Source organism: Triturus cristatus, chromosome 6, assembly GCF_964204655.1.
Source record: "Triturus cristatus chromosome 6, aTriCri1.1, whole genome shotgun sequence".
Taxonomy (NCBI): Eukaryota; Metazoa; Chordata; class Amphibia; order Caudata; family Salamandridae; genus Triturus; species Triturus cristatus.
The window spans coordinates 386,822,582-386,849,953 of NC_140589.1; the positions used below are offsets into that span (position 1 = coordinate 386,822,582).

A 27,372-nucleotide genomic window follows, 5' to 3' on the forward strand; every position below is an offset into this window, starting at 1 on the left:
TAAAAATCCTAACGCTAACTGCCAAACGTGAGATTATCGCTGGAAACCCAGCGATAATCTCACGAAATGTGGCGTTAGCTCGTTGATAGGGCCTCACAAACTTAGCCATGATATCCAACTTCCATAGGACATCATGGCTAAGTCAGTCCTGAAGCAGGCGTCAGGAAAGTAGCGATAACAGGGGTTATCGCTACTTTTCTTGCCGCTATGCTTCATAGCGTGGGGCTTGATGACAGGAGAAATGTCGCTTAGCGACATTTCTCCTGTCATGTCAGGTCAGGAACGCCCACTTTGCATCTCATTAGAGAAGCAAAGCTGGGCGCTAAGAATTTGTGCGCTAATGCAAGGTTTCACACGTTAGCGTGACCTTGCTAATTAGGCGATAAAATTATCGCCGCTTTTCGGCCGAAAACGGCCGCAAAAGCGGCGACTTATTTTTACATTTCCTCAGGGTTTAAGAATGAGTTAGCTCTAGAATAGGACTCTAGAACTCGTAGTGTTGCATAGCTGCAAATTGCAGACAGCTACTGCAATAACCTCTCCCTACTGCAGGCGAAAAGTGTTTATTAACAATGCAAGATGCCGGGGCGTGGCTTGGACGCCGTTCAAGATGGCCGCCTGAGTCCGGGGCTCCGCCGCATCGGGATGATCTCTCCTGCCTCGCGTTGATTTACGCGATGTTTCCTCACGTTCTCCGCCGGTTCCTGAAGTCGGAACATGGGGACTGCATGGTGAGCCTAAAATGAGCGCGCAGTGACTCCTACAAGCTTCGCTTTTCTCCCGTTTTGTATGCGCCTCATAGCGGCCGCCATTTTGTTTTTTCGGCGCGATGATTTCTACGCAGCTGTACTTCTCCTCATGAACATGGAACCTTGGAATGTGACCACGATAGTCATTGCATAATCCCTCACTTTTTTCTTCTTTTTATTTATTTACCCTTCATGGCCAACTTTCAAAGGTATTTATTGACAAGGATGCACAGTTTTTATGCTTTCCTCGGTCTGCTTGTGGTTTGAGGTTCCTGTCAGATGCTGTCTGGTGCCACTTTATTTTCCTGCTTCAACTCCTTCGGAGGCTTTGGTTCTTCTTCGTGGCAGGTGGAGGTGGCTGTGGGGTCTTTGGGTGGATCGCTGTGATCCCGTTAAGTGCCTATTAAAACTCTTGTGACGACGCTGCGCGCTCCCCTGAAGTGCGATATTTGTGTGGACTTGTTTGGAGGGCACCTATGGGCAAGCTTCGCAACCCGAAGTTTGTTTTTGTACCTTCAAAGGGATCTTCCACGGCTCCTCCTTCCTCCTCCTCATCAGTTGATCCTTCCTCCAGTCCTGCGGATCCAATGGCGACAGCGTCGTCCAGTCGTCCTCCCTTGTCACAGTCAACCTCCAGTAAGTCCTCTTCTGCTACGTGTCAAAGTACCAAATCTCCACAGGAGCCGATGATGGTCCCAACGCCCCGCCACCTCAGGCGCCACCTAAGATCAACTCGAGGTAGCGACTAAAGCAGGGGGGAAAGGGGAAGTGGATGAGAAACAAGAGAGACTGCCTGGTAAGTTGATGGTACTTCACACGGTCGTCTGGGTGGATCTTCTTACTGCACCTGGATTTTAAAGACATACATGTAAAAACTGCCTAAAACATGTTTAATGCTAGATGTAACACCACAACACTAAATTTACCCTGTCGACCCCAGGCTATTGCTTCTCTCTGTGATGTTTTATAATTTGGGTTAATTCTGTATCTGAATGTAAAAGAAAGAAGACAGCACTTGTAAATTCGTTTCCTAAGAACTAGTCACCCAGAATATGTACTCTTAGTTAGCGCTCTCCTAATCACCTTAGCTACGTGTGGTAGCTTATTAATCCAACTGTCAGTATTTTATTCTGGAAGGAGTTATAACTCCCTGAGGTTCCCCCAGATGCACCAATAACTGGAACCCCAAGTCTATTTTAAGTCTCGGTTTCATGTGCTTCAGGCAGGAAAGCTTTTATAAAATCACATAAGCACTGTTGTTCTTTTAGGTTGAAATTTCACCACACTGTCATCGGGAACACGAAGCGTTACATAGATGTTACCTTAGGAATGCTAGGAAGGTTGGAACAAATACCGCAACTGGAACATGAAGACTGAAGCGTTGCTTGAAATTCTCTTCCTTCGATAAATTCTTGTCAGGAAAGTTGAATCCCACGTTGCGCATGCGTTAAAGAACCAAAGAATTGTGATTACGTTATTCCCTGAGGTAAATACAAAACAAGTTCTGCACCTCGCTGAGACGCTACACTCTTCCAGAAAACTACAGTTGAAGTGCGCAGTTCCCCTGTGGAACGCGCACCTTGAGCTCCCTAATTGTCGCGTGAGGGGAAACACTAGACCGCTGACCCGCTTTGGATCTGTGCCCATCTGCGCAGCCATTTTCCTCACCTGAGTTTCTTATCATTGTTAAGCATTGTCTCAACAAAATTTTGGGTGTCACACACTTTCGTTTCCTACATGGATACTTAATTTGTTTTGTCCATGAGTTGCCTCTCGCTTTGGTTGTATTCGTGGCCAAAGTCTTGACAGTACCTCCCTCCAAAAGGGGCTCCCCCAATTTTGGTTTCATGGGATTGATCTTATGGAATTCTCTAATTAACTTGGGTGCATGCACATTAGAATGAGGCTCCCACGATCTTTCCTCAGGCCCAAACCCTTTCCAATCAACCAAGTAATGCAATGTATTTCTGGAGATTTTTGAGTCTAAAATTCTGCTCACTTCGAATTCATCTCCGGACTCCACTCTAACAGCGGGGGGGTCTGGTTTCAGTCTTGCATTAGGAGGACTCTTTTTTAGCAATGATATGTGAAAAGCTGGATGGATCTTTAACTGTTTAGGCAGTTGTAACCTCACCACTACTGGATTAATAATCTTAAGGACCTTGAAAGGACCGAGGAATCTCGGCTGAAACTTTCTATTCCCTTTTAGTCGCAGATGTTTGGTGGACAACCAGACTTGATCTCCCACCACGAACTGGGTGCCCTCCCGTCTCTTCTTATCAGCCTGTCTTTTGTAGGACTCTTTTGCCCTGAGTAAGTTTGCTTGTGCCCTTTTTTATGAGTTCTTCATCTCCCTCACCATTACTGTGACTGCTGGCACTGTCTCATTAATTTTTCCCACCATTAAATCTGGGTGTCTTCCAGAGTTCAGATAGAACGGGGAATACCCAGTTGAACTATGCACTGCATTGTTGTAAGCAAACTCCGCAGTCCACAAGAGATCCGACCAGTTTCCATCCTGCTCCAACAAATAGAGTCTCAGATATTGTTCCAGCTCCTGATTGACTCTCTCAGTCTGACCATCGGTTTCAGGATGATAACTGGTAGAATACCGTGTGTCAATTCCTAAACTGTGCATGAAGGTTTTCCAAAATTTTGAAATGAATTGAGTTCCTCTGTCAGAAATGATTATTTGTGGAATCCCATGTGCCCGAACTATGTGTTGATTAAATATCTGAACTAGTTGGGGGGCTGTAGGTAATCTCTTTAACGGGATGAAATGGCTCATTTTGGAAAATGAATCCACTAACACCACTATGACTGTATAACCCTGACTATCTGGTAGATCTACTATCAAGTCTAAAGACACAGTGTGCCATGGGTATGGTGCATTAGGCAGGGGCTGCAATAGCCCCTTCTGGAGCCTGTCTACTGGGCTTCCCTTTTATGCAAGTCTCACACGTTGAAACGTACTGTCCCACTTGAGCTGCCATGCCAGGCCACCAAAAATTCCTTTCAATCAACTCCAGAGTTTTCTTTACGCCCTTGTGGCCCGCCAAACGATCATCATGACATCCCTTCAGAGCCTTGATCTGCAAGTCTTCAGTAGGTAGATACAATTTTCCATTATAGTACGGAAGACCTTCCGATATTGTTTTCTTGTTGTCCTCGCCGACCCATTCTTCCCAAACTTGGTCTGAGCAGTTTTCTCGGATTTCCTGAGTAAGTTCTTCCAGAAGGACCGCTCCTACAATTTTATCCAAAGGAATGATTGGTTCCATCTTAGGGACTCTCAATTCTTCTGGTGCATTCATCCGCTTTTCCGTTTTTATTTCCAGGTTTATAGGTGATCACGAAGTTAAAGTCTGAAAAGTACAAAGACCATCTTAATTGCCGTGGAGTGAGTGTTTTGGCTGATTTCAGAAACTGCAAGTTACGATGATCTGTGAATACTGTCACGCAATGCTTGGCTCCCAATAAATAGTGTCGCCAATCCTGGAAGGCTTCTTTTACAGCCAACAGTTCTTTGTCTGCAATAGAATAGTTAATTTCCGATTCAGACAACTTTCTTGATCTAAATGCCACTGGATGAAGCTGCCCTGTCAGTTTGTCCCTTTGTGACAGAATCCCTCCTGTAGCGAAGTCTGACGCATCGGTTTCCACAAAGAAGGCCTGCTCCGGGTCTGGGTGCATCAAAATTGGGGCTGTAATGAAGGTTTTTTTAAGGAATTGAAATGCTTCTTCAGCCTCGTTGGACCACTCAAATTTCTTCCCTTTCTTCAGGAGTTGAGTAATAGGGGACACCTTGGCCGAAAAATCTGGAATAAATCTTCGATAAAAATTGGCAAAGCCGAGGAAACTTTGTTTTTCCTTCACATTTTTTGGTGAAGACCAGTCTTGAATGACTTGCACCTTTGCGGGATCCATAGCAACTCCTTCAGCGGATATTATAAAACCGAGGAACTCCACACGCTCAACATGAAAAGAGCACTTTTCCAGCTTGACGAATAGATGATTTTCTAATAATGTTTGTAAGATTGCTCTCACATGTTTCACATGGTCTTCCAGGCTGTTTGAAAAAATTAGAATGTCATCGATATAAACCACGGCTACTCGATCCAGATATTCCCGAAGAACATCATTTACAAGATGCTGGAATGCCGCAGGAGCGTTGCTTAATCCATATGGCATCACCTGATACTCGAAAAGGCCATATTTTGTCCTGAAGGCTGTTTTCCACTCATCACCTTCAGCCACTCTCACCAAATGATAAGCGCCACGTAAATCAAGTTTAGTAAAAACTTTCGCTCTTTTAACCTGATCCAGTAGAGGTGAAATAAGAGGTAACGGGTATCGGTTCTTCACTGTTACCTGATTCAAGGCTCTGTAATCTATACAGGTGCAAAGAGTTCCGTCCTTTTTGGGTCGAAAAAATAGCGGCGATGACACTGGCGATTGGGAAGGTCGAATGAAGCCAATCTTCAAGTATTCGTCTATGTATTCCTTGAGATAGACATTTTCTGCTTCAGTCAAGGCGTAGATACGACTACACGGCAATGTGGCTCCGGGTTCTAACTCGATCTTGCAGTCGTATTCTCGATGTGGCGGAAGCCTCTCCGCATTTCTTTTGTCGAATACACTTGCCAAATCTTGATATTCCACTGGGATTTCTTGTGTTTTCAAAGTACATATGCAATTGATGAGTTGAGCCAATTCTGTAGCTGGAGTTCCTTCTGACTTGGTTTTTGTTCCTGCGAAACAATTCTGGATACAATGCTCAGAGTTCATTTTGACTGTTCTTCTTTCCCAGTCAATTGTGGGGTTGTGCTCAGTCAACCAGGGTAAACCAAGAATCAGTTGGAACTGTGGAGCATCAATGAGATTGAATCTAATGTATTCTCGGTGACTCTGTAATCCAACTAACTCTAAAGTCTCAGTTTCATCTGTAATGGGCCCTGACGTGAGGTTTGAGCCATCTACTGACTTGACCACTTCAAGATTCTTCTTTCTGATTGCTCTTACTCCTATTCCTTTTGCGTAGCTCAGGTCACAAAAATTCCCCGTGGCTCCAGAATCGATCATGACTGACACCCCAGGAACCTCTTTGCGCCCAAACTTAATTGTAAATGACACAATCAAATGCGGAGCTGACAATTGTAGTGTATTAACCAATTGTTGGTGTTCTGGAGTCGACTGATCCTTGTTTCCCACCAGGGCAACTCCCTCTACTGATGGGATCTGTCTTTTAACCCCAAGTTGGTCTTGGGTTTTTTGAGACAGTCTTTGACAAAATGTCCAGAATCTCCACAATACATGCATAGATTTTTTGTTCGTGTTTTCTCTCGTTCTTCCTTGGTAAGAGGCCCTCTAATGGATCCTATCTGCATAGGTTCTTCTCCGCTAACTGTATCTGTTTTGCTACTGTCTGTCTTGACGCGGTCCCAACGGGGAACAAAAGACCGAAACTCTTTCTTCTTCTCCGAACGTCTTTCATATAATCGATGATCGATTTGAAGGACTAGGTCAATCAACTCCGAAATTTCTTGAGGTCTCCTGGGGATTTGGGCTAGGGCGTCTTTTAAGTCATCCTTTAGACCTCGATAGAATAAGGCTGAACGTTTATCCTCTGGCCAGTTGGTCTCCACAATCAGTTTGTTAAACTGTGCGATATACGCTACCAAATCACGACTCCCTTGCTTCAGATCCAGCAGTTCGTTGTCTGTGGCTTGGTTGGCGGTTCTCCGATCAAAAATTCTCAGAAATTCCTTCTTAAAAAGCTCATAGTCGTACAGGGCTGGGTCATTTCGAGAGATCAAAGGCATAGACCAGGCGGCAGCATCACCACTCAAGTAGGACAGCACGAATGCAACCTTAACCTGCTCTTCCTTAAACACTACCGATCTACACAAAAAGTGTAAGGAACACTGAGTCAAAAATATCTGTGCCTTGTGAGGATCCCCATTGAATCTTTCAGGATTAGCTAAAGGTACTATTGGGGCAACTGAATGAATAACTTGTGTAGCTACCTCTGCCGCTGACCCACGGGTTGCCTCTAATGGAGTGGTTCCAGCAAGGAACTCTTCCATTTTCAATTTAATTTGGTGAGTCTCCTGTTGAGACCTTCTAATCTCATCCCTAAGATTTTGATTTTCATCAGCTGATTGAGTCAATTGGTTTTGTAAACCTTCAAGCACTCCAGCTAAAGCCTTTAAATCGAAACCCTCAGCCATATCGACTCAGGTGGATTAGCGGGCACTTCAATCTGTCAAAGTACCAAATCTCCACAGGAGCCGATGATGGTCCCAACGCCCCGCCACCTCAGGCGCCACCTAAGATCAACTCGAGGTAGCGACTAAAGCAGGGGGGAAAGGGGAAGTGGATGAGAAACAAGAGAGACTGCCTGGTAAGTTGATGGTACTTCACACGGTCGTCTGGGTGGATCTTCTTACTGCACCTGGATTTTAAAGACATACATGTAAAAACTGCCTAAAACATGTTTAATGCTAGATGTAACACCACAACACTAAATTTACCCTGTCGACCCCAGGCTATTGCTTCTCTCTGTGATGTTTTATAATTTGGGTTAATTCTGCATCTGAATGTAAAAGAAAGAAGACAGCACTTGTAAATTCGTTTCCTAAGAACTAGTCACCCAGAATATGTACTCTTAGTTAGCGCTCTCCTAATCACCTTAGCTACGTGTGGTAGCTTATTAATCCAACTGTCAGTATTTTATTCTGGAAGGAGTTATAACTCCCTGAGGTTCCCCCAGATGCACCAATAACTGGAACCCCAAGTCTATTTTAAGTCTCGGTTTCATGTGCTTCAGGCAGGAAAGCTTTTATAAAATCACATAAGCACTGTTGTTCTTTTAGGTTGAAATTTCACCACACTGTCATCGGGAACACGAAGCGTTACATAGATGTTACCTTAGGAATGCTAGGAAGGTTGGAACAAATACCGCAACTGGAACATGAAGACTGAAGCGTTGCTTGAAATTCTCTTCCTTCGATAAATTCTTGTCAGGAAAGTTGAATCCCACGTTGCGCATGCGTTAAAGAACCAAAGAATTGTGATTACGTTATTCCCTGAGGTAAATACAAAACAAGTTCTGCGCCTCGCTGAGACGCTACACTCTTCCAGAAAACTACAGTTGAAGTGCGCAGTTCCCCTGTGGAACGCGCACCTTGAGCTCCCTAATTGTCGCGTGAGGGGAAACACTAGACCGCTGACCCGCTTTGGATCTGTGCCCATCTGCGCAGCCATTTTCTTTCTTATCATTGTTAAGCATTGTCTCAACAAAATTTTGGGTGTCACACACTTTCGTTTCCTACATGGATACTTAATTTGTTTTGTCCATGAGTTGCCTCTCGCTTTGGTTGTAGTCGTGGCCAAAGTCTTGACACTACGTCAACCAAACGGTTAAAACAGGACTCTCCTCCTCCGGATCAACCATCACCCCCTATCTCCATGGAGTTAATACTTGAGGAAATACGGGCTTTACGTCCGTTTGTTGAGGAAACCAATAACAAGATGCAACTTTTTGAAGAGAGATGGTCAACTATTGAGAGCAGAGTGTCGGTGGTGGAGCTTCAGACTTCGGAGATTCAATCTCACTCTCAGCGTATCACCTCGCTGGAGAAATCTGTTCTTGCTCTTCAGCAACATACCGAGGACTTAGAAAACCGGAATAGGAGGAACAACCTCCGCATTTATGGTCTGCCGGAGTCTTTGGAGAGTGATGACCCCGTCTCGTTCTTCTCCTCTTTCCTCCCGAAGCTTTTGGATATGCCTCCTACCACCTCTCTTACCATCCAAAGGGCCCACAGGCTTGGTCCTCGTCTGTCAACTGCAACTAAGCCTCGAGGAGTTATCATACTCTTTCTGAAGTTCACGGACCTACTCCTTGTCCTCTCCGCGGCTAGAGCCAAACGCCAAGTTTCCTGGTTGGGCCAGAGGGTTTTCTTTGCTCAGGATGTTTCCAATGCTACTGCAGCAAGAAGAAAAGAGTTTCTGAGCCTTCGTGCACCTTTGCGCTCTCTTGGTGCCAGATTTGGTCTTTTCCATCCTTGTACCTTCAAAGTTACTCATCAGAATAAGACTTGGACTTTTCAAGATCCTGCGGAGCTTAAAAACTTTATTCACATACAGTCCAACGTTGGCATGGATACTTCCACTTCTACCAGTGGTTGAATGTTCCCTCTCCTTTTTTCTTCCAGGTTGTTCCTGATAATGTTTCTGTATTGCCATGGTCTGTTATGCTGTTGGTTTTTCTCATTCTGTTTTACTCTTAAGAGTTTTGATATGTTATTTCTCAATGTCTCTTATTAACCCTGCTGGTTACTCCCATTTTTATTATTGCCCACAATTCTTGGCAGTTTGCGTTCCATTGTTAATGCATTTATTTATGTGTCCCTTTTTCTTATCAGCGTTTTTTATTCTCGTGTTTGTTTCTCTTACCCAGATCGTCTAAAGTATCCCCCTCTTCCCTCATGTGAGTCGTGTTTCTCATTCCATCCTGGTGCGGTCGGACTGTCCTCCTGGTTTCGGGAGGTCATTCTTGTCTTGTTGCGTCCTCCACTGCCCCGGTATCCTCTCCATGTTCCCTTCAGGTATGTTAATTTCAGTCGTCCTTTATGGATTTGTACTGTCTCTTCTTGTATCTTTCTCTCTTTACCTTTCCCCTCTCTTCCCTTCTTTATTCTTACCCTCTTCATTCTTCGTTTCCCTTACCTTGCTTGAGTTTTCTCTTTTTGTACCTATTCTTTTCTGTTTCTATCTTTTACAAATGTTTTGTTTTTTACCCATTGCTGTAGATATTGCTCCTGATAATGTTATTCAGTGTTTAAGTTCAGAGTAATTTCCTGGAATGTGAAAGGTTTTATTAACCCTATCAAGCGCCAGAGAATCCTTTCCCACCTTGCTACTTATAATCCTGACATAGTTCTCTTACAAGAAACGCATCTTTAGGAGACTGAGTCTCTCAAATTAAAGCGGGGATGGGTGGGTACGGTTCTATTTTCTCCTTCTACCAACAAGAAGAATGGTGTGGTTATTTTGTGTCATAAAAAGTTAGTATGTAAAGTTTTAACACAAGAGTCGGATTCTGATGGTAGATGGATTCTGGCTAAATTGTCAATTAATTCTATCCCTTTAACTGTGTTTAATGTTTATGGCCCTACACAACCTGATTTACTTTTTTGGCCTTTAGTTACTAGCAAATGTATTCAATATAAAGATGACCTCTTCATCCTAGGTGGCGATTGTAACCAGATTGTGGACCCCTTTCTTGATCGTAAGTCAAGTGTTCGTTTCATATCTCACAAATCCCACAAACAATTTCTCGACACCATTTCTCAAGCATCTCTCACTGACTCTTGGAGGCTTTCGCACCCTGACACTCTTGATTATTCCTTTTTCTCTCCTCCTCACTCCTCTTTCTCTCGTCTTGATTATATTTTTCTTTCTCTTTCCTTGTCGCAAAATGTGCTGTCGTCTTCTATCGAACCTATACTTATCTCTGACCATGCTCCTCTTGTAACGGACCTTGACCTTCTTTCCCCTTCTCCCAGATCCTCTCGTTGGCGCTTTAACAACTCTCTCCTTACTGATCCCTTTTTTTCCTCTTCCTTCCGCTCTTTTGCTACTGATTTCTTTCTATTAAATGATGTTTCTAACATTTCCCCTCATCTTCTCTGGGACTCCTTTAAAGCTACCGCTCGCGGATTTGTTATTGATTTTGTTTCCAAGAAAAATAAACGTTTTCTTCAGAAACAGAGGGATATATTAGCCCATATTAAGTCTCTGGAGCACCAGTTCTACTCTTCCTCTAATAATTCCGTTCCTCCGGAACTTATTCGTGCCAAACTAGATTTTAACAAATCAACTACCGATAATGCCTCGTCAATGCTTCTTCGTAGTACTGCCCGGTTTTATGGTGGGCGTAACAGAGCAGGGAAGCTTTTAGCCAATTATCTCAAATCACGCAAAGAACGTTCATCCATTGACTCCATTTACTCCTCTGATAATACTTTATTGCATAAAGCTCAGGATATTCTTGAACAATTTCAATTATTTTATCGTACCCTTTATACACCTGAGTCTTCTCCCTCTCCCTCTCTTGTACAAGCTTACCTAGACAAACTTCCTAAGCCCTTGACGTCTCATCTTAATTTCCCGGATCTGGAAGTTGACCTTTCTTTACATGAGCTCTCTACGGCGTTGACTACTCTTACCAAGGGTAAAACTCCAGGTCCTGATGGCTTTTCAGTTGAATTTTATCTACATTTTTCTGACCTGTTACTTCCTAAACTCCTCTCTCTTTTTCAATCGTTTTATTTATCGGGGAGAGCGGAAGGTACGTTTCAAGAAGCCACCATCTGCCTTATCCCTAAAGACGGTCGCGACCCTAAATACTGTAAGAACTACCGCCCGATTTCTTTAGTGAATGTCGACTATAAGCTGTTTTCTAAAGTATTGGCTCTACGCCTAGATCCCTTAATGCCCCATCTCATCGGTAAGGAGCAGTGTGGCTTTGTGAAGGGTCGGTTGACCTCTGATAATTCTCGTCTTTTCCTTAATGTACTAAATAAAGTTCCATCTCTTTCTATTCCCTTAGCGGCTATCTCTGTTGACGCAGAGAAAGCCTTTGATAGAGTTGACTGGTCTTTCTTATTTGCTTCACTGCGCTGGCATGGCTTCGGCCCTCGCTTCATCTCTCTTATTTCCTTGTTATATTCTGCCCCTAAGGCTTCAGTTCTAGTTAATGGTCAAGTTTCTTCGTATTTCCCTCTTCAGCGAGGGGTTCGTCAAGGCTGCCCTTTATCTCCCTTGCTTTTTGTTCTTGCCCTTGAACCCTTTCTGTCTTCTATCCGTAACAATAATGCCATCACTGGTTTCCCCTATGGCGACGATCAATTGAAACTCTCTGCATACGCAGATGATATTCTTCTTTTCGTTTCCACTCCAGAAACATCCATTCCCCCACTACTGTCCGAATTCGAGTCTTTCTCACAGGTTTCTGGTTATAAAATCAATTCGGATAAAACTGAAATTCTTCCCCTTACGAAATTTTGCACTCCTCACGCCTTTTCCCCTACTGGCTTTGCTTGGAATGGCTCTAAAATTAAATATTTAGGAGTATGGTTTTCTAACTCTATTTCTTCTTCAATTGCTCTTAATATGTCAGCGGTTTTGTCCCGCATTGAACGTTTATTCTCTTCTTGGAATCCCCTCTTCCTTTCTTGGTGGGGGAGATTAGACTCCATCAAAATGATGATAGCCCCCATTTTAATCTACATTCTTTCTATGCTACCTGTTCATATCCCCGCAATTTATTTTAAACGTATCGATTCTTGTTTGTCTGGTTTCCTTTGGAACAAGAAAAGATCTAGAATCTCTTTGGCATCGCTCCGTAAATCGAAGGCAATGGTGGGGTCAACTTCCCAGACTTTCGTCTTTATCATAAATCTTTTTCCCTTCACCAGGCGTCTAGATGGCTTGCTTCTGTCCCTTCTGCTTTTACTCCCCTTTGGCTTTGCATCGAACATATATTATTGTTACCCTTTTCTTTCGGGGAGGTTATACGCTTCTCTGCCAGGGTCCCGCACTTGGCACTTCCCTTATTTAAGCATACTTCTTCTCTTCTAAAACCACTTTTCAATCCTACGCCTATTACTCGGGAGTCTTTCTTGAATTCCACTGTTTGGCATAATTCCCTTATTCTTATAAAGAATAGACCCATCTTCTGGAAATCTTGGAGATCACTGGGCATCATCTGGGTGAACCAGTTTTTTGATGGAACATCCCCGTGTTCTTTTCCCCAGTTTCAGATGTCCTTTCACTGTCCCCGTTCCTTTCTGCAGAAGTTTGTTATCTTGATGACGCTTATCCTTGATATTTTTTACTCTCTTCCCCCTTCCCCTTCTTCGCTCTCCCAAGCACCTCTTCTTAAAATTCTTTTAACCCTTCCAAAGGCCTCTCTCATTTATAAATTCTTTTCATCCCCTAATCCAGAGCGCCTTAAATCTAAACTAGAACTTGCTTGGGAGGAGGACTTGGGTTGTGCTTGGTCCGTCGCCTTGTGGGATAAGCTTTGGTCTAGATCTTTGAAAATTTCTCGTTCGGCCTCCCTTACTCAATCTTTATTCTATTTATACCATAGATTATATCTCTCTCCACTTTCTCTAGCCCGTTTTTCCTCCTCTTCTGATTCTAATTGTTGGACTTGTTCTGCCCCTAAGGCTGATCTTTTTCATCTCTTATTCTTATGTCCCTCTGTCTCTCAATTCTGGAACTCTGTTTGGCTCTATATCTCTCGTATTTTCACTCTCCCTTCTCCATACTCAATTTCTACCCTTTTTTTAGGCAGCTTATCTGAGTCTTTGAGTCTTCCTCTATGTTCTCGAGGTCTTTTTGACCTCATGCTTGCTCTCACCTTTCAGCACATTTCCTCTAACTGGAAAACCCTGGCAAACCTTTCTATCCGTCACTGGTGGAACTCCTTGTGTCATTTTCACAGGCTGGATATTGCTTTTGCGTCCTCCTACAATCCTACACATAATAGGGATCTTTTTTGGCTACCTCTTACCACATACCTAGATCGGATGGTCCCGAAGAAACTTTCTGCCATCACTTCGGAAAACTTCAAACCACCTTGAGGGAATTACTCCTTCTTCTCCTACTTTAACAATCTCAGATTTGTTTATGATTCTATTGGATTTGCTATGTAACATTTTGATGGTGTTTTGCCTACAGCTCTCATTCCTCATAGCAAGGATTTAGGGTCTTTTATTATATAATATGTTATTGCCGTTTCCCTTTCTCCCTTTTATTTTCTTGTTCCCCTTTCCCCTTCCTCCCTTCCCTTTTTTCCTTAAAACTGTATAAAATGCTTTTGTCTATTTTTTTTTTAATGATATTAGCTTGTTTAATGTCATTTCATTCCATTTACTTGTCCCTTATATTACAGCTGATGTCTATGTATTTCATTCTTTTTGAATAAAGCTTTTCAAACATAAAAAAAACAATGCAAGATGCCATTAATCTGAACGCCTAGGTACTTATATAATATATTTTTCTCACCTTTTAGTACAAACGGCAGAGCACAGTGTTTCACTTCAGAGGATAACAATTTGAACATGACAAGACTATGGAAAATGCATTCCCAATATTTTGAAACATGTTATGATATTGCAATAAAGTTCACACTTTCTGCTGATTCAGTCTTACCTTTGTTTTGCTGTCAAAACAGGTGAATCCAATATCGAAGTCTATAGTAAAGCACAATGCCTCTCCTTGACAGCTGCACATGTATGTCTTGGACTGGAAAATAATATTATTAGTGTTTGTAAGTCATTTGAACAATTATGATCATCTTTATGCTGTGAATAACATCAAAGCCCATGCCACTGTTTTCTGATAGATAGAGAAGACATGAAAACATATTTGCTGATGTAAATTTGCTGATTCCATAACCCTAAGATTGGACTGCAATCTCACACACCTTTAGCACTAAATTAATTGTTAAACAGAGCGACATATGGCAGACCTGATACTTGTAATGCAAATTACAAATTAGTGGGAAAGCATGTTGAAGGGTTAAGGGCAAAACACAGATTTTCAATGCAAGCATTTATTTAAGTACTTGCCGCATTCCCTCATTAGCGTTTGCGATTCCTTGATGACCAGCATTCCACTATCGGAATCCGTGAGCATTAGTAAGCATGCAGGCATCAGAGGCTTCACATTTGTACAATACGGAGCACGATTGCAAAATTCTTAATTATAAGGTTCATTATACTAAAATTAATTTGCTAAGCCAGCTGAGGAGCAAGCGTCACGCAACTTGTTTGCTTAAAAAATGCATAGCTTTTTATCAACTACATATTCACAGTCGCATACAACAGCAAGCACCACAGGAAGCGAAAGGCTGACCTCTAGATAGTATTTCTGAGGTTGCACTGCCATGAGTAAAGTAGCCAAAAGATTCTACAGTAGCAATGACTAATAATCAATATACTTCCCGTCAAGGTTTAGGAAACAATATATTTAAGCAAATATACAAGGAAAGGTTACTGAATGTAAAATGTTTTGCCAACCTAAATATTAATATTCCATAACAAAATTTCTAAGATGGTGGCCATGGCTTCTATTTTATGAAAATTAAACTCTTTATCTCTCAACCTAATTTTATACTTCTTCCTACTCCTACCTTATGCCACCACCCTACATGCAGACGTTTACAAACAGTTCTTTGAAATGAAATAGCACAAAGAAGTATCTTGCAGTTTACTTTCAAGAGGTTAGTTTTATGCAACAGGATACCAGGAACTGACGATGCACTGAGGGAATGAAGAAAAGAGAAGTTTGCAGCATGTATTTTCTCATGATAAAATGTATGACTGTGAGAAATTGAGTTATTGGTTGAGAGGTGTAAAGTCCTACTCAAGCAACAACCACATTCCTTTTAGGTGGAACCACAAAAAGTCACAAAATTAACCTGAGCTTAACCCTAAGGGTGCTTAGCACAAAAGCAGTGAAGCTTAACTTAGAGACACTGTTAGGCCTGTAAGTCTTAGGATGGTCTTCTTCCAAGACTTTTGCCTTGCTCCTCCATTTTTTTGCTGATCTCGTTTTTGCTGGCCCTAGAACTCTACAGTAGCGGCTCGTGGAGGGAGTGCCGTGGGGGGGGGTGGGTCAGGGCAGGGGAGGGGCAGGGTGGGGGGTAGTAAACTCTGGCTCACGGCTGACCGGAGTAATGTAACTAAATAAATAAATAAAACAAATTTCCTTGCGCGCGCTGAAACGCCAAATGCATTTCAGCACGCGCAATGAAATTCATTTTATTTATTTATTTAGTTACATTACTCCGATCGGCCGTGAGCCGGAGTTTACTACCCCCTACCCTGCCCCTCCCCCACCCTGCCCCACTGCCCCATGGCACTCCCTCCACAAGCCACTACTGGAACTCTGTTATGTTATGTTATGTTAAAATGGTATTTATAGAGCGCGCAGCTACTCAAAAAGAGTGTCCCGGCGCTTTTATTTAAGGTAGACTACAAAATGATAACATAGCATGTTAAAAGAGAAAAAGTGACACAGACAAAAAGAAAAACAACAAACAAAACAGGACCTACTGAATAAACAACCAGGATTTGAGATCCTTTCTAAAAGCTAGTAAGCTGGTAGCTCCCCGCAATGTAAGAGGCAGAGAGTTCCACAGCTGTGGCGCCAGTAGTCCAAAAGAACGACCTCCCAAGCGCGCTCTCATTACTCGCGGGACGGAAGCCAAAAACAGGTGTTCTGATCTCAGAGAACGCGCCGGTCGATATAAGGCAATTCTCTTTTGGAGGTACTTAGCTCCCGTCGCATGGAGAGCCTTAAATGTCAGGGTCAAAGCCTTAAAGGCAATCCGCTTGCGGATTGGAAGCCAGTGCAGGGTCTGTAGCAAACCCGCAGCACTGACTCGTCTGTTCAGGCCAAAAATCGCTCTCGCCGCAGCATTCTGCACAATTTGTAGCCGCTGAAGCAGGTAATCTGGCAGGCCCAGGTACAGAACGTTAGAATAATCTAGCCTGGAGCCTATCAGAGCCTGCACAGTCAGCCTCCTGTGCTCCTCCGATAAGAGGGGAAGAAACCTCCGTAACATCCTCAGGAGGCCGAAGCAAGTGCCCGACACCCCCAAGATCTGAGACTTCATAGTCAACCCATTGTCCATCTTAACCCCCAAGTTCTTAGCCAATTGGGATGAGCAAGTAGGGGGGAACATGTTGGTAGGCCACCAAGCCTGCCAGTCTGGCTCCGTGTCGCACCCAAAGAAAAGTACCTCGGACTTATCGGAATTGCACTTGAGGCTGTTCAGTTGGAACCATTGAAACACAGCCCCAAGGCACTCCCGGATACTCTTCCCATCAAAGTCTCCTCCTCTCTTGCACGAGAAGAGGAGCTGGGTGTTGTCTGCATAGGATACGATCCGGTCCCCAAACGACTCCGCCAACGCCGCCAGAGGGGTCATGAAGATATTAAAAAGGGTCGGGCTCAAAATAGAGCCCTGAGGGACCCCGACTCCCAGAGGCGGCATCACGGCGGAATCAGGCGAGGCCCAGACCGTTTGCCGGCGGCCCGTTAGGAAGGAGGAAAACCAACTGAGCACCGTCCCCCGCAGTCCAATCTCATAGAGTCTTAAGAGAAGACCATCATGGGGGACGGTGTCAAAAGCCGCCGACAAATCCAGCATCACCAGCATGGCTTTGCCCCCAGTGTCCAGAACCCCTTTAATGGTTTCTGAGACCTCGAGGAGCGCAGTCTCCGTACTGAGATTTGGACGAAAACCCGACTGAGTGGCATGCAGAATCTCATTCGACTCTAGAAAGTTGGACAGCACCGTCTGCACGTGCTTTTCAACAACTTTCGTAAGAGCCGGCAGCAGAGAAATAGGCCGATAGTTGACTGGGGCCTTTGGATCCAGACCAGGCTTTTTGAGCAGCGGGATGACCATTGCTTGCTTCCAAGCCTGCGGAACCACTCCCTGACTCAGCGAGAGATTCAGTAACGGATTAGCCAATGGGTTGACCACCTCGGCCAGTTTTGCCAGAATTTTAGCAGGGCATGGGTCCAAGGGCGAACCCGATTTCAAATTGCCCAGAAGTGCTAAAGAGGCGGGCACAGATAAAGGTGGAAATATGGCCAGCATCAAATCTGGCAAAGAAGAGGACGATCGAATGGCTTTAGAATTAATTCGCTCCACGGATACAGTCGATGGAAAAGAATCCTGTATGAGTTGGATCTTGCTGGTAAAGAAACTAGCGAGATCAGAGGCCCAAGAATCAGAGGGTCTCTCCTCAGAGATGTTAGTCCGTGGGGAAATAAATTCTTTAACTATAGAGAAGATCTCCTTATAGGAGTTTGAGGCAGCCACTATCCTCCCTGCCAGGTAGGCTTTCTTACTCAGGCGAATGTCCCGGTGATACTCCTTAACCACGCTCTTATAGGTCAACTTAGCATCCGAGTCATATTTTACTCGCCAGGCTCTTTCGGCTACCTTGCATTGCTGCCGCCTAGCCGACAATGCTGCGGAAAACCAAGGGGCGGAAACTCGTTTGGGAGTAAGACGAGGAGCCAGTTCCGGGACCAAATCGTTGAGCCTGTCAGAAAGCCATACCTGTAAGGACTCCAGATCCTTCGACAGGTCGCCAGAAAGGGGGCAAGGGTGGTCCAGGGCCGCCTGAGCCAGCATCTCAGGGGTCACTCGATGGTACGCCCTATGGGTACGACCATACTGCTGCGGGGCGGCAACAGCCAATTTACCTGTGCCTTTGATCACAAATTTAGCCAGCAGATGGTCTGACCATAGTACCGGGATAATTTCTAAGACCTCCAAAGAGGAAGTCGAGAAAACCTGGTCCAGAGTGTGCCCCTTGGCGTGCGTCGGCCCCTGCAGATAAGGGAGTAAACCCAGCGGTGCCATAGCCTCAGAGAGTTTAATAGCGACCGCATCGGATGGATCATCCATCCGGAAATTGAAGTCTCCGGCCACGATGCAATGTTCTGCTTTCAAGGCCAGTCCCAGCAGAACGGAATCAAGATCTTCAAAGAATGTCGCGGGAGGGCCAGGTGGTCTGTAGACCAATAATCCCTTAACTGATTGATGCGGAGCCAGAGCGATGGAAAAGGCAAGGGACTCCGAACCACGAATATCCTCCACTGGCAAGATAGTACAAGCCACGCCTTTCTTCACCACCAGTGCCACTCCACCGCCCCTACCCTTCTCTCTGTCCTTCCTGAAGATGTTATAGTCAGGCGGAATAGCCATGGCGACGTCTGGGTTCGAAAGTTCTCCCCACCATGTCTCGGTCAACATAAGACACAGTGGCTTAGCCGTGTCAAGAAGCTCGAAGATATCTTGTGCATGTCTGCATGCCGATCTGGTGTTTAGTAGCATGCAGAGAAATTCCACATTAGCGCTGTTCTTGCCAGGGGGACATGACATAGCACGGGAGGGACGCCATCCGCAACCGGGGCAGATGGACTTACCACGATGACGTCCAGGAAAAACAGTGCAGCAGCCACTGGAAGCAGTGAGGAGAGCACGAAGCTCCCCCGCAGTATAACGCAGCACGCGTGGACCTGTATGGCACATGCTGAGTGGCCGAGCCTGTCCCGTCGCCCCGAGCGCTTCCGAGACGCTGACGAGCGCAGACGGGCAGGACTATGGCTGGACTCAGGCGCAATGAAGGCGCTCCGCTGCGCGTCACCGCTGCGCGACCGATAGAAGGCTCAAGTAGGCTCAGCCGGCCTAAGTCTCGCGAGAATGCGCGAGTGCGCGAGCCCTATCCAAAATGGCGCTCAAATTAGTCCCCGGCACCCCGTGATCCCGGACCCGCCAAAGGCAGTGATGGTAATCCCCAGAGGGGGTTTTAGAGTGCAGATGAGGCCAGGAGGGTCGCTGCAGGTAAAAGCAAGGCAAACCAACACAAATTAAAGAAAATACAAAACGGGTAGTTAAAAGCTGTTACAGCAGGCAGAAAGCGCCGCTAGCGCTAGCGAAGTCGGCATAAAATAGTCACCTTTCCCAGGCTGACCTGCCGTCTCACGCTGCCTCAAGTAGGCTCAGCCGGCCTAAGTCTCACGAGAATGCGCGAGTGCGCGAGCCCTATCCAAAATGGCGCTCAAATTAGTCCCCGGCACCCCGTGATCCCGGACCCGCCAAAGGCAGTGATGGTAATCCCCAGAGGGGGTTTTAGAGTGCAGAATGAGGCCAGGAGGGTCGCTGCAGGTAAAAGCAAGGCAAACCAACACAAATTAAAGAAAATACAAAACGGGTAGTTAAAAGCTGTTACAGCAGGCAGAAAGCGCCGCTAGCGCTAGCGAAGTCGGCATAAAATAGTCACCTTTCCCAGGCTGACCTGCCGTCTCACGCTGCCTCAAGTAGGCTCAGCCGGCCTAAGTCTCGCGAGAATGCGCGAGTGCGCGAGCCCTATCCAAAATGGCGCTCAAATTAGTCCCCGGCACCCCGTGATCCCGGACCCACCAAAGGCAGTGATGGTAATCCCCAGAGGGGGTTTTAGAGTGCAGAATGAGACCAGGAGGGTCGCTGCAGGTAAAAGCAAGGCAAACCAACACAAATTAAAGAAAATACAAAATGGGTAGTTAAAAGCTGTTACAGCAGGCAGAAAGCGCCGCTAGCGCGAGCGAAGTCGGCATAAAATAGTCACCTTTCCCAGGCTGACCTGCCGTCTCACGCTGCCTCAAGTAGGCTCAGCCGGCCTAAGTCTCGCGAGAATGCGCGAGTGCGCGAGCCCTATCCAAAATGGCGCTCAAATTAGTCCCCGGCACCTCTGCACTTTATCACTGCTGACCAGTGCTAATCTTACTCCTCAGAACATGGCAGTGTTCGCTAATCCCCAATTTACATCTTTAATTTACTTATAAGTCCTTACTACAGGTACCCACGACCTGTAAATTAAATGTTTTGAATGGGTCTGTATCATTTATTGGGCCATCTCCTTCAGCAGTCCTTTAAAACATGTCTCAGGCCTGCCATTGCAGCCTGTGTGTGGAGTTTTAAACTGCCATTTCGACCTGGCAAAATGAACATCTTGCTAGACCCTAACCTTCCTTTTTAATTCATGTATCAACCCTGGGGTAGGATCTGGACAACCCAAAGGGCAGGATACAGTGTATTAAAAAAGTATGACATGCACACTGAAGCTATGCCCTGATAGTGAAAAATGGTTAAAGTTGTTTTTCACTATTGCAAGGCCTACCTCACCCTCAGGATAACATTAGAGTTACCTTATAACATTTATTAAGCTGTAAATTCCAACCGGTAACCGGGTCGTGTTTGGTGTCTTTGTAATTGTAATGAAAAGTCCTCTGTTATGGGTAAGTCGAATTAGAAGTTACAATTTAGAAAATTCCACTTAGCCATGTAGTGCTCGCGGCCTGTCTCTGGGTCGTATCACAGTCGGGCTTTGTGTATTCCTCCCATACAGCCACAGACAAAAGAGAGCTTAGGATTGCCTTAAATGGACTATAGCTGGCAGGATGGGAGGGCGGATCTGAGCACAGCCTTACTTACACTTGACTAGGCTGTTTCCTTGCTCCACACAGGGGGCTGCATACCCCTTGTAGTTAGTCTGGAGCCAGAGCAGGGGTGGCTGGAAACCTGTGCACTCTCTAGAAGTATCTCTCACTTCAAAGGAGGCACCTGGTATAAATATTGGACCTCAGACACAAACTCTTGAGTACACTTATGGACCTGTGGAGACTCTGCTAGGAAGCAGGACTACTGTGTTGCTGAAAGGACTGCCACTCTGCTGCCCACTGCTTGAGTCAGAGGGATTTGGACTTCAGAATGACTCCAAGGACTAGTCTGCTTGCCTCCTGTTCAGAGCTGCAGGGACGTAACAGGCTCCACCCCATCTGGATGAGCACCCAAATTCAGCTGGAGCAAGCCCCTGACCTCCAAGTGGTGCCCCACAGGTCCTTGACCCTTGATGTATCTTCAAAGTAGCTGAATTTCAACTTTTTGAGCTCTTTGCGACTGCGAATGGGCCAGTTGGTGCCAAAACGTTGTCACTCTCACAGCCTGCCAATGCAAAGTTCCATCAGCCCAACCATTCACACTGCTGCATTGTAACTCGTAAGCAGTGTCACCGCAAAACACCAGCCTGACCTTTCATGATGACCACAGGATCTTCAGACAACAGAGACACCCATCCGCTACTCCAAGCCTGCCCTTCGTGTTACATCAATGACTGCCTGTGACTCTTTCCTGCTCCTCACTGCTCCCTCCACCATGAGCAGAACTCTTTGCACTGCACTGGACTGAGAAGGTAACTTTTCAGTGCGACTAACCTTAGCCCTAAATCTGACCCATGCTTCATTGCAGTTGGCCTGAACTTGTGACTTTTTCGAAGTCCTGCATGACCAGATAGCCATGTGTGGCACTTTCTTCTCTTTGTCTCTATTTTCCCTTAAATATTGAAAATTGTATGTCTCCAGATCTACTGTTTGGATTTTTGTCGGTTTGTCTTGTTTCATGTAATAATACTCTATTTTTCTCAACTGGTGTGGGATCCCTTCTGTGGTGTGTTTTCATTCTATTACTGTTTGAAGTGTTGCACAGATACTTTACACATTGCCTCTAGGCCAAGCCTGGCTGTCCTGTGCCAAGCTACCAGTGTGTTGAGTTCAGGTTAATTTGGGGTTTACTTGTGACTTCACCCTGACAAGGATTGTGGTTGCTGCTTGATTAGGATTTTACCACCTCAACACTAATGCAATTTCTTATAGGCACTGTGTCAAGTATTTATGCGGCACACAAACTGCAATGAAGTAAAACCACAACAGAAGAAAAATCCCAAACCAATCTAGAAAAATATAGTAAAATGTAATAAATAAAATGAGACCAAAATGATAAGCACCCAATCAGTAGATCAGAGATATGCAATTGTAAAATTAGTAAAAAGAGCGCCAAAACGCGGGTATTTGGTCTTGCCGGACCGGAACAAAGTATCAAATTCAAGCCAACCACAATGGAGCATGGTCAGGTTACAAGAATACAAAAAACAGGAACCCATTCCCCCCACTAACACAATGTATGTAGGCAATGTGTCCATAAATTAATTAAACTGTGTCCACAGACCCAAAAGAGAAAAAATTATTTTTTGAATTATTTTTCACATTTCGATTTATTTTTCTAAAATGATGCTGTACATACTACCATCACTGTGGTGGCAAGATAGCTGCTGGTATTCTTTTAGCACATATACATCAAAAACATTATAAAATAGACTTTGACATACTAGATATATAAAATAATAATATCATCATGTATGCAAAACCTAATTGTCATTAAACAACCCAACAATATTTAAAGTTGGTTCAAGCCAATCAAAACATCTGTGTCAAATACAGAATAATTGGAAAAATACGACATAACCAAGACAGTGAAGCGCCGACGCGCGTTTCGGAGGTCCCAAGCTTGAAAGTGAGCTCCTTCTTCAGGGCCCAAATACTTTTGACAGTCTCAGTACGGTAAACCAGATACTTTCTTTCAAATACTGAATCAGGATTTACATGTCGGGTATGAAGCAGCAAATTATGTTGAGGGTTTAGAAAGCAGGGAGTCTTCTACTCCAAATATATGAATCCAAAAAGCTAAGCGTCACTTGAGTGAATAGAATGTAGAATGAGTCCTCCAGAGTCTCTATGTTTCAAGAGATACTGATAGTAAGACCTAAGTTTTCGAGCGGGACCCGCACCCAAGATGGATCCACACAGCTGGATGGTACCGAGTACTACATAATAGAGAAGTATGTCCTTCTCAATCTCGAGTTAGCAGAAGAGATCAAATGGAAAAAGATGGTGAAAATACTAACAGAATCCTTAAAAGGTATCCAAGACCACGTGTGTCACCATCCAGGCCTCAGCAAGCGGAGTCCCTCAATACAGTACTGGTTACAAGAATACACGTGGTTGTACATTGATTGAGATGTGAGGTCCTGTGTTGAGTTGCATCAATTGTGATCAGGAACTGTGAGGTGCTAAGTTGACTTGCTTTGCGCTGCATCAGCTCTAATGGGGCCATTGATCAAGAGCTGTGAGATGCTGCGATGCAAGGTCCAGCATCAAGATGCGTCGCGCAGTGTCAGTTTTGATGAGGCCATCGATCAGAAGCCTGCAAGGTGCTGTGATGCGAGGTCTGCATCGCACCAGCTTTGAGGGAACACACAATTATGCCACGAGGATTACACTCCGATGCGAGCCAAGGATCCAGGACCTTGGGGGAATCTCTTGGAAATCAAGACTCACTCCATTAGAGGCCAGCAAAAGGGCACAGGCAGGTCCAGTTGATTCTGGGCTGCTGGGCAGATCTCTGGAGCTTGTTATGTTCCTGTACCGCAGAAGAGAAGGCCACTCAGCCAGCCCTTTGAGTCACTCTGGTGGTTCTGGGTTCAAGAAGCAGGTTTAGTCTTCCTTCAACAGGCAGCTGGACAATCCTTGTTGCAGCAGGGCAGCAGAGCAATCCTTCTTCAGAGTTGTCCACAGGCCTACAAGTCATCTGAAGAGTTGGGCTGAGGGTCTAATGATTATACCTGGTGCCAGCTTTAAAGTGGGAGAAGCCTCTAGACGTCCCCCCGTCTTGGGTTTTGGACTGTCCTTCCTCCCCCTTCCCTGGCTCTTAGGAGTCTGGAGTGACAGTAGATGAGTAACAAGTTCATTGTGAGTGTGCAGAGGCGGCCCTTTTGAAATGCAAGTGTGGTAGGGGACAGCCCTGCCCCTGCCATTTGGTCTGGCTGGCCCATTCTGCCAACAACCAGCACCCATTTGTGATGCTGTCTGGGAGGATTACAAATAGGCCAACTGCCTAGTAATGTGACTCATGAAACAGGCTGCAGGCAACAAATGGTTAGGACAAGGAAGTGCCAACTTTCTAAAAGTTTTCAAAAGAAGGGAATAAGCCTTTTTGTTTGTACCGGTATTTTATTTATACCTTTGTACTTTTTGAGTTTTTCTTGTTTTTCATTAGTTCATTTCAGTATGAAAAAGACAGGTGTCTGGTCATATCTGTGCTATAACCAATTTACAAAACATTCTAGATGTATATTAATAATAAAACATATTATACATATTACATCACAATGAACATTTATACAAAACAAAAGAAATCCAATACATGCGTATTTTTGTACCATTGTTGGTCAACTGATTAGATTAATGATCCTAGACTTTTTTTTTAAATGTCTATATCAGGTATCTGTGGGTACACAGGGAAAAATTCATTTTTTCAAGAATTAAGTTTTTCTGGAAGGGAAATTATTCCTTATTTCATGAAGAAAAAAGAAGGTAGTTACTGCCCCAATGGTCGAGTATTTTATTGAGAAGTCGCATGGAGAGAATGACTTCAAATGGACAATTCTAGCAACAATCAATTCATCAAAACGTCCAATTGACATTAATAGCGCTCTGCTACTCCAAAAAGAGGCGTATTTAATATTAAAATACAACAGCGCCACGACTGGTCTCAACAGCATGACAGAGTTGTCAAAAACTTAAAGCTACGTGACCCACATTGCAGTATACTGGGCCACCAAATTAACCTCCCGCTACTACTGAATAACCCAAAGATAGGAGTGGCCCTACTTAAGAACGCCACAAACGGAGTTGCTTAAATATTCAAATGTATTGAAACAGAGAGTTTAGCGCCATGTAAAGTTCATTACAATATAACGTACCATAATAAACCTACATTTCTTGTAGGACGTGATGCATACAACTTGCAGCGAGAAGCAGTAAAAAGATAAGGAAGAAGACTAAAAGGTACGAAACAGCAACAAGACATGAAAGTCCTTTTAAACAAGGCATTGCAAATCGACATTCTTGACAGGTTGTTTTTCCTTCCAACAGAAATAAAATCCCCCAAACAAGAGAAAGCTCATCGTGCGGCCACTCAAAACTTAATGGGCAGACAATTATCGCCTCTCAGGTATAACTAGCAATAAAATTAGATAACTAAGGAAAGGAGTACTCAAAATAAAATTTTAACTGTTGTGTTGCACATCCATTACAGAAAAAATCAACGTTGCCACAATTTAAAAGCCCTGACGAGAATCCTGGAACTGAACGCCCAGGTTTCGAAACGCATCGGCACATGATTAAAGCACAGAGGAATGAAGAATTGAATTCCAGTCCGTGAAATAAGTAATAATTTCCCTTCCAGAAAAACTTAATTCTTGAAAAAATGTATTTTTCCCTGTGTACCCACCGATATGACCAGACACATGTCTTTTTCATACTGAAATTACCTAATGAAAAACAAGAAAAACTCAAAAAGTAAAAAGGTCTAAATAAAATACCGGTACAAACAAAAAGTAATGCGTTTGTCCATAAAGCGAAATTGTGAATGCTTACGAAGAAAGTGAGGTAAAGGCTTATTCCCTTTTTTTGAAAATGATAATACGGCCCTGCCTAAAACCTCGTCCTTTGGGCCTAAATCCCCTTTTATCTAAACTTTCTAAAAGTGGCATTTTCAGAATTGTGACTTAAAAATCAACTTTTTCACTAAAAAGGTTTTTATAGTTCAATTCATTTGAGTCTAAACAGCATATGCATATCTGCTCCAAATCCAAAGTTACAATAAGTTAACCCAGTGTCAATGTGAGGGATAGGCATGATGTTTGGGGAACTGAGTCCTGGAATTTCTTGATATCAGGGTGGGGGAGATGGGTGATGTGAAAGATTTGACTGATAATGATGTCTGGGGGATGACATGGAACAGATGAGGAAAAGGGAGCAGTTATTGAGGACTCAAGGTAGCTCATCTTCAAGTTCGAAGCTGTAAGTTACTCCTGAAGATGTAGCAACACAATTCTCAATGACATCGTCAAGCTCTTTTTAGGGCTTCAGTATAACCTCTAGTTAAGCATGCAATTGCCAGTTTCCTGGGTCGCATGATGGGATTTGTGTATTCCTTCAGGTGGGGACACAAAAGGGGATTACGTGAGGACAGGCTGCGCCATCCTGCCAGGATTGTTGGGGGTGGAGCTGTACCCAGCACCACTTATTGTTTAAAAGGCTTTGCCTTCTGAAGACCCAAAGGAACCTGACAATAGTCTTTTGTCACCCCCAACTTCTAAACCCTTGACAGGGGAAGGGAAGAACCAGATGTGGGGCAATATAGGGAATCCTCCTGTTTCAAAGGCTGGCACCTCCAGAGTCACTCATCCATACACTTCTGGGCCTATGTAAATTACAACAGGAAGGACTGTCTTGGTCCCCAGAGGTATACGCTGATGCTTGAGGCCTGCCTTGTTCCCCAGAGGACTGTCCTGCTGCTGGAGACCTGCCCTTATCTCTGAGACCTGCTCCCTTCATCCCAGGCTGTCTGAGTGACTCCATGGGTCAGTTGAATGACCTTCTGTTCTGATATACAGGGACATAATAACCTCCAGATGCTTCCCTACAGCTGCCCAGCTGACGTGCTGCACCGGAACTGCAATTGGGCCTGCCTGAGCCCTGTTGGCCTCTGCTGGAGTGAGTCCCGGTTCCCCAAGAGTTGACTCCCAGATCAGGGACCCTTGGCTGACATCCCTCTTCAAGTAAAGGAGAAGTTTTGAAGTTTTGGGCTCTTCGTGAATGCACACAGGCCCATTTGCACCAACAATCTGCCACCTGCTGTGACTAGCAACACAAAGATCTGGTGAACCTGACTCTTCATGCTACAGCGAACACCATTGATGACCTGCAGTGCAAGATCTACACTTTGCCCTACAGCAACAACAGTCCATGGTGACCCCTAACGCGAAGCTTCATCAATGACCGTCTGCAATTCCCAACTGGATCTTCGTGCTGCAGCGATGTCCATCCACGATGCCAAGCCTGCTCTATGCGCTACAGTGGCAACCATCCACAACAATCTACCTGCTCCTTGGGGCCTTCTCCACAGCAAATGGAACTCTTCGCCCTGGAATTTGAGAAGGTAACTTTTTTACAGGGCTAACCTGGTCTCTGTATCTAGCCAGTATTCCAACGCGGTCAGCCGGAACTTGTGCCTTTCCCCCTGCATGACTAGATGACCATGAGTTGTGTTTTGTGCTTTGAGGCACTATATCAACCT

General features: G+C 44.6%; 1 protein-coding gene across 1 annotated transcript in view; it reads right to left on the bottom strand.

The window, feature by feature from the left end:
- The window catches only part of SNTG2 (syntrophin gamma 2), a 1,181,343-nt gene that overhangs the window by 108,779 nt on the left and 1,045,192 nt on the right, over positions 1 to 27,372 (bottom strand). The window contains exon 13 of the mRNA XM_085609593.1: positions 13,980 to 14,072. Within this exon, the coding sequence (XP_085465719.1) occupies positions 13,980 to 14,072 (93 nt within the window). The remainder of the gene's footprint in view (positions 1 to 13,979; positions 14,073 to 27,372) is intronic.